The sequence below is a fragment of the Sapajus apella genome, unplaced genomic scaffold, assembly GCF_009761245.1.
Source record: "Sapajus apella isolate SASKATOON/1434 unplaced genomic scaffold, GSC_monkey_1.0 scaffold45, whole genome shotgun sequence".
Taxonomy (NCBI): Eukaryota; Metazoa; Chordata; class Mammalia; order Primates; family Cebidae; genus Sapajus; species Sapajus apella.
Genome location: NW_022436985.1, coordinates 10,227,228 through 10,235,282, shown reverse-complemented (window position 1 = coordinate 10,235,282; position 8,055 = coordinate 10,227,228). Strand labels below are relative to the sequence as shown.

The window sequence follows — 8,055 nt, the reverse complement described above, 5'->3', positions numbered from 1 at the left end:
ATACTTGTCCTGGTGTCACCTCAGCCTCACTTGAATCTATGGCATTTGAGAAGGGGCTCTAGCTATTCTTGGCTTTCTGTTGAACAGCTATAAGAGTGAGCACTTTTTTTCTCCCTCAGTACCTCTGGAACTATGTCATTTTACGTGTGAGAAAATGCCAATAATTCTCATGATAGTTGATATTCAGGGAAATTTTATTACATTTTCACTATCATCATTAAATCCAGTTAAGGCCATTTTATGACATGCAGAATTATAATCTATACATCCAGTGGGAGTTCATGAAATAGGAGTAAAACTCTCCTTTCTATAATAATGGCATCATTACATCAAGAAATCCAACTTGCAATATAAATTAAAATTTTTATTCACACAGATTGCAAAATAGCTATTCCAATTTTCAAAGACATATATTAGACTATTTCTGAATTTGAATTCTAACAGGGATGAAGAATCATGTGTTTCGAAGTCCCATACAATAAGTGCTATCATTTATTGGAAAATTGCAAAGTGCCTGAAGCAATGCTAGATATTGCTTATAGTCATAAATATTTATCAGCAACATTCAGAAAATGTCTTTATCTGTGCTTTGCATTGGAATACAATAATCACCAAGACACTATCCTGTGCCTCGGGAGCTTTCAATAAATCAGGGCAACACATAAGTAACTAGGCAATTTTAAACAGTGCAATGTGTTGCTAGGGAGATGTGCAAAACTACTTGGTATAAAAAGGAAAGAGATACCAAAAATCCTTGGAGGGAAGTCAGAGAGGGCTTCTCAGAGATAATTCTACCAAACTTCAGGGTAATCCTGAGATACAGGTATTGTTACCATCCCAGGTGGAGGGATAATAAAGCCACTTAAATTTCTTAAGCTTCCACAGCAAGTAGCAGGAGTAACATTTGAACCCAGGTCTCTGAATACAAACCCCATATTCTTCTGCTATCATAGGTTCCCTCATGTTAGTAATTTCTTTCTCTTAAAGTCTAGTATAGCGCAATTCTATAGATTTGGAAGACAACAAGTGTTTCATCTTTCAAGCACAATTTCGGCAAAATTAGTTAATAATTGATTAAAGCCATTCAGAAGAGAAAGATGTTTTTATATCCAAGAATTGCAGAACAAAGTTATGGCTATGCCTTTTGTACCTATATGGCTGTTTTCCTTCATTGGCACAGGCAGAAAAAAATCTAGGAAGCTACATTAGTGCTGAATCTGGTGATGCCCCCATCACCACACCAGGTATGTTCTGGAACATCATACATCTTCTCATGTTAGATACATGCTTCTTGCCTAGGAAAAGGACAGATGCTTACATGTCAAAATAATATAGCACTATGATGATCACTTTTACTTTATAAGTAATTTTGTGCTTTTTTTTAATACAGCCATTGATTATTATTATTCCTAAGGAAAATGAAGATAATTACGTATTTTTGCATTTGGGCAGTAGCATGGGCCATTCCAGTAAGTATGCCTTTCTCAGAAAACCTCTTCACTTCATTAACTCTTTTAACCTAACATTAATACAAAATGTAGAGTGTGTGTGTGCGCGCATGCACATGTGTGTGTATATTTCCTCAATATTTTGTTAATAGGCTGATTCTAAACATTCAGATTTGCACTAAAGGCCTTATGCAATATCTGTGGGGTCTCAACAAAACCACTTCAACTCATGTTCTCTTTCCTCTATAGAAACTCACATCTTGTTTGAAGGATTATTGTTTAAAACATTTATTCAGATTAATTTACACTTAGTGCCCAGAAGTCATGGAGACTTTGTCAATCTTTGCTTCATACTCTGTGAATTTCCTTTTAATATGAACAAAGTCCACACTGTTTAGGAAGTTTCCAAGAATATTCTTTCTATAGGAAAAAGTAGGATTTTTTTTTTTAACATATGGGAAACTAATGTTTAGTCAGAGAGTTATTATTTATGTGCTCACCGAGGAAAATTTGGAATATACAGCATAACACGAATAAAAGTTGGGAAAACTAAACCATTTGTAATTTTCCTAGCCAGCATCCATGTTTAACATTTTGGTATGCTTTCATAATACCAATAATTTGGTATTCATGTAGTTGAAAATGTTCTCAAGTATTTCAAATGTGCCCTTGCAGTGCATAGAAGGATAATAGCAGAATGCTTGATTTTGCATCTGTGCAAGCTCTGGTCATGCCTACTGTTGTCTTAAGAGCTTAGGTCAGGATTACACTTAGAGTGGATCTTGTGCTATTGCGAGAGGTTTGTTGTACAGAAACACCAGCAGTCTATCCCCTCATCTTTCTAAAAGACTCTTTTCTTCTGCAGTTGAGATAAGTGGGCTGAGCTAACACATCCATAAAATTGGTAATACCACAGTGAAAAATGTCCATGTACCCAGTTTAAACTCTACACAAATCCTGTAAGAAGCCACTTCTCTTTTCCATCTGATTAGATTATACTTTGGCCTTTGTGTTAGATCTTTCTTCTTCATTGAGGGAAAAGTGTGTGTGTGTGTGTGTGTGTGTGTGTGTGTGTGTGCACGCGCGCACGTGTGCGCACACATGTGCGTGCATGCATGCTCATGCACATATTCACAAATAAAAACCTTTTCAATAGCCAGCATTTTCTACTTGGCAGGTTCCTCAGAGCAAACCACTGGAGAGACACGTTGTTGAAAAATCTGGGAATTTACCTCTCCGAGCAAGATCAAAAGTGTCAGTACAGGTATAGGACATAAAATATTTCATTTTATTTTCTATTTCTGAGTCGCCACATTCCATTAACTTCCCCAAGATTGGAAAATGCTTTTCTTCAAGATCATTGATATTTATAATTAATTAAATTGTTTCTCTTTTTCAGGATGAGTTAAATGCCAATGGAACCACTAAAGAAACTGGTGTCCCCATGCATGAAAGTGAAAGAGGAAGGCAAGAGCATACCCAAGATGGTCACAAGGGAGAAGAGAATGGCTCTGAGTGGGCAGATGTAGGAGGGAAGAGTTTTTCTACATATTCCACATTAGCAAATGAAGAGGGGAATATTGAGGGTTGGAATGGGGACATAGGAAAAGCAGAAACATATGGTCATGATGGAATACACGGGAAAGAAGAAAACACCACAGCAAATGGCATCCAGGGACAAGTAAGCATCATTGACAATGCCGGAGCCACAAACAGAAGCAACACTAGTGGAAATACTGATAAGAATACCCAAAATGGGGATGTTGGTGATGCAGGTCACAATGAGGATGCTGCTGTTGTCCAGGGAGATGGACCTCAAGTAGCTGGAAGCAATAACAGTACAGCCAATGAGGATGAAATAATTGAGAACTCCTGTAGAAATGAGGGTAATGCAAGTGAAATAACACCTCAGATCAACAGCGAGAGAAATGGGACTCAGGAGGCTGAGGTGACACCAGGCACTGGAGAAGACAATGGCCTGGATAATTCTGATGGGAGTCCTAGTGGGAATGGAGCAGATGAGGATGAAGATGAGGGCTCTGGTGATGATGAAGATGAAGAAGCAGGGAATGGAAAAGACAGCAGTGATAACAGCAAGGGCCAGGAGGGCCAGGACCATGGGAAAGATGATAATAATATTAGCATAGGTCAAAATTCAGATAGTAGTGAAGATTATGACCCTGAAGGCAAAGAAGACCCCCATAATGATGGTGAGGGAGACAACACCTCCAAGAGTGAGGAGAATTCTGCTGGTATTCCGGAAGACAATGGCAGCCAAAGAATAGAGGACACCCAGCAGCTCAACCACAGAGAAAGCAAAGGTGTAGAAAATGGAATCACCAAAGAATCAGAGCCACATGCTGTTGGGAAGACCCAAGATAAGGTAAGTTTGTAAAGCTGATTTCTTTCAATGGCAGTTTAAATTCTTCCCCTCCATCTACTGATGTTAGCACAAAAATAAACTGTGACAAGCATCCATGTATTTTTGCATCCACATTACTTGACTATTTAAAGGAAAACTAGAATCTTTACTAGTCTTCAATACAGAACAACTTTAAAAATAATACATTTCTGAGAACTTGGTTACAATTCTAGAAAATTCTTATGCGAAATTATGGCTTCTCCATGTAATTGTTTGCAAAAGTTCCCACTGGGTAGGAATATGAATGGTTTTTTTAAGGAATCTAAACACCAGGGTGCTTTCAATTATGGAATAAAGCACATTTTCACAAATAACTGTGAAGTACTAGAAGTGGAACTCCTATGTCTATGGAAACTTTTCCCAGTTATTCTTCCTCAGATCAATACAATTTTGCAGCAAATATTCACTAATTCACCATTCTTTCCTTCATCCTTCCACAGGGAATAGAAATCAAAGGTCCCAGCAGTGGCAACAGAAATATTACCAAAGAAGCTGTGAAGGCCAATGAAGATAAAGAGAATAAAGGACAACACGGAGTGATGTTGGGCAAAGGAAATGTGAAGACACAAGGGGAGGCTGACAACACAGAAGCACCTGGCCAAAAATCAGGACCAGGAAATAAAGTTGAACACAGCAACACAGGTAGTGACAGCAAGAGTGATGGTTATGACAGTAATGATTTTGATGATGAGTCCATGCAAGGAGATGATCCTGACAGCAGTGATGAATCTAATGGCAATGATGGTGCTAATTCAGAAAGCGACAATGACAGCAATAGCAGAGGAGATGCTTCTTATAACTCTGATGAATCAAAAGATAATGGCAATGGCAGTGACTCAAAAGGAGAAGAAGATGATGACAGTGATAGCACTTCAGATGCTAATGACAGTGACAGTAATGGCAATGGGAACAATGGAAACAATGACAATGGCAAATCAGACAATGGCAAAGGCAAATCAAATAGCAGTGATAGTAATGACAGCAGTGACAGTAGCGACAGCAGTGACAGTGACAGCAGTGACAGTGATAGTAGTGACAGCAGCAATAGCAGTGATAGTAGTGATAGCAGTGACAGCAGTGACAGTGATAGTAGTGAGAGCAGCAGTAGCAGTGACAGTAGTGATAGTAGTGACAGCAGTGACAGTGACAGCAGTGATAGTGACAGTGATAGTAGTAATAGCAGTGACAGTAGTGACAGCAGTGATAGCAGTGACAGTGATAGTAGTGATAACAGTGACAGTAGTGACAGCAGTGATAGCAGCGACAGTAATGATAGTAGTGACAGCAGTGACAGTGACAGTAGTGACAACAGTGACAGCAAGTCAGACAACAGCAAATCAGATAGCAGTGACAGCAGTGATAGTGACAGTGAGTCAGACAGCAGTGACAGCAGCAGTAGCAGTGACAGCAGCAACAGCAGTGAAAGTGACAGCAGTGACAGCAGTGATAGTAGTGACAGCAGCAATAGCAGTGACAGTAGTGATAGCAGTGAGAGCAGTGATAGCAGCGACAGCAGCAACAGCAGTGACAGCAGCGATAGCAGTGACAGCAGTGATAGCAGTGACAGCAGTGACAGCAGTGACAGTAGCGACAGCAGCGACAGCAGTGACAGCAGCAGTGACAGCAGCGATAGCAGCGACAGCAGTGATAGCAGTGACAGCAGTGACAGCAGCGACAGCAGTGACAGTAGCGACAGCAGCGACAGCAGTGACAGCAGCAGCAGTGACAGCAGTGACAGCAGCAGCAGTGACAGCAGCGATAGCAGTGACAGCAGCGACAGCAGCGACAGTAGTGACAGCAGTGACAGCAGTGACAGCAGTGACAGTGATAGTGACAGTAGTGATAGCAGTGACAGCAGTGATAATAATGACAGCAACAATAGCAGCAACAGCAGTGACAGCAATGACAGCAGCAACAGCAGTGACAGCAGCAATAGCAGTGACAGTAGTGATAGCAGCGACAGCAGTGACAGCAGTGATAGCAGTGACAGTAGTGACAGCAGTGACAGCAGTGACAGTAGCGATAGCAGTGACAGTAGCGACAGCAGTGACAGTAGCGATAGCAGTGACAGTAGTGACAGCAGTGACAGTAGCGATAGCAGTGACAGTAGCGACAGCAGTGACAGTAGCGATAGCAGTGACAGTAGTGACAGCAGCGACAGTAGTGATAGCAGCGACAGTAGCGATAGCAGTGACAGTAGTGATAGCAGCGACAGCAGTGACAGTAGCGATAGCAGCAACAGTAGCGATAGCAGCGACAGTAGCGATAGCAGCGACAGCAGTGACAGTAGTGACAGCAGTGACAGTAGTGACAGCAGTGACAGTAGCGATAGTGACAGTAGCGATAGCAGTGACAGCAGTGATAGCAGCGACAGCAGTGACAGTAGCGATAGCAGTGACAGCAGCGATAGCAGTGACAGCAGTGACAGCAGCGACAGCAGTGACAGTAGTGATAGCAGTGACAGCAGCGATAGCAGTGATAGCAGCGACAGCACATCTGACAGCAGTGATGAGAATAACAGCCAGAGCAAATCTGGTAATGGCAACAACAATGGAAGTGACAATGACAGTAGTGACAGTGAAGGCAGTGACAGTAACCACTCAACTAGTGATGATTAGAACAAAAGAAAAACCCACAAGATTCCTTTTGTAAAAGTTTGGTAATGGATAGGAAAAAAGATTTCCAAGAAAGTAAAGAAATCGGAGAAATAAACAGGAGATGTATGTAAACATCCACAAAAACAACTACGGGAATCAAGTCAAACAGTTGGAATCAGAACCAAGGCCTAACTTCTGCAGAGAGAGACTCTGAATGCATGACCTTTGGTACATGCCTGTTAATATTCATGTTCTGAAAATATTTTGTTAAAAGTGTAAATCTAAACATAAAAGAACAATTAAAATATTCTTTAATACTTCACACAGAAACCTCAAGTAATCACTACATGATAACTTCAATTTAAGTGCTGTGTGCTTCAGAGAATGTAGTAGGTGAACACATCTTAAAAGCAACCTGTGGCATTGCCTTAGGTCTCCATAGTTATGTATTGTGGAGAGGTGGTCTGCTTACTGCTGAGTAAAAGATGCTGTTCTGTGATAGCCAACTTGGCTTCAGATTTAGTTGCTTGTTCTATGGAAGAAATACATTTGTTACATGAAGAATATTGCAGCTACTATTCAACCTATCTGGGCCATGGGAATGATCTTTCTAACAATCAAATAGAGTAGTTATAAATCACAGAAATTTTAAAGAGTGCTAGTCAGAAAAGAGCTCAGAGATGAATTGGTGTATAAAATCTGATCCGTAATCTGATGTATAACGTCTGATGTTAAAATCTGGTGTAAAAAAAGATACATCTCAGCAAACCACAGGAAATCTAGCACAAAGTCCTGAAAACTATTGGCAAACCTGATGCAGTGCTTAGAACAGTGTCTTACTCCCAGGAGCCACTCTAAATGTTAACCAATAAATGACACATGAATGACTCTGGAGGAGCATCACTTTTTTTTTTTTAAATTGGATATTTTGGAATTTATTTATAGGCTAGGCAATAAGTTACTCAGATTAACACAGATCAATACCACCTTGACTTGCCGACCCAGAGAATTCTAATTAGAGCATGACTTTTTGAACTCTTATGTTTAGAACTGTGTTACATGGCATCAGTTATTTATCTTTACATCAGTCTCACCAAGTCATTCTTAGTTCACATTTCTCTTGAAAACCTGAACATACCAAAACTTCCTAACCAGACACTGAGCTACCCTTCCCACTATTCATCTCTTTAATAAAGCTAAAGTGGCTGCTGGGGAATGGTTTGGAAAACTCTTTTACGCAGTTACAATCTGAGTATGTATCACTCAGCTTTGGCATGAATGAAGGTAATTGTTAGGCCCAAGATGAAGCCCAATTCCTAGAAAATAACAATCTTAAAGTGTATGAGAATAGAGATGAACATTTAATAGGGTGGAGATATAGTTTATCATCTAAACTAGGGCACTTTGGAGAATGAAAGGGGTGCTATGAGTAATTATATGGATGCGGGAGATATAATTTGGGATTGTCCCAGGGAAACTGGGAGATACTATAACCCTAACCCATAAAGCTTAAGGGTATTTTTCAAGGTTTAGTAGTGATGCTTTGAAATATACATCTTTTTCCATGAGACAATTATTTTAGCTTTGT

The 8,055-nt window shown here is 40.2% G+C and overlaps 1 protein-coding gene across 1 annotated transcript; it reads left to right on the top strand.

The window, feature by feature from the left end:
- The first annotated feature begins 1,389 nt into the window (after positions 1 to 1,389).
- DSPP (dentin sialophosphoprotein) lies at positions 1,390 to 7,172 on the top strand. Its single transcript, XM_032239882.1, has 4 exons — positions 1,390 to 1,469; positions 2,626 to 2,712; positions 2,848 to 3,831; positions 4,311 to 7,172. Exons 1-4 carry the CDS (start codon positions 1,419 to 1,421, stop codon positions 6,486 to 6,488), a joined length of 3,300 nt encoding a protein of 1,099 aa, XP_032095773.1. The 5' UTR covers positions 1,390 to 1,418; the 3' UTR covers positions 6,489 to 7,172.
- Positions 7,173 to 8,055: the final 883 nt, after the last annotated feature.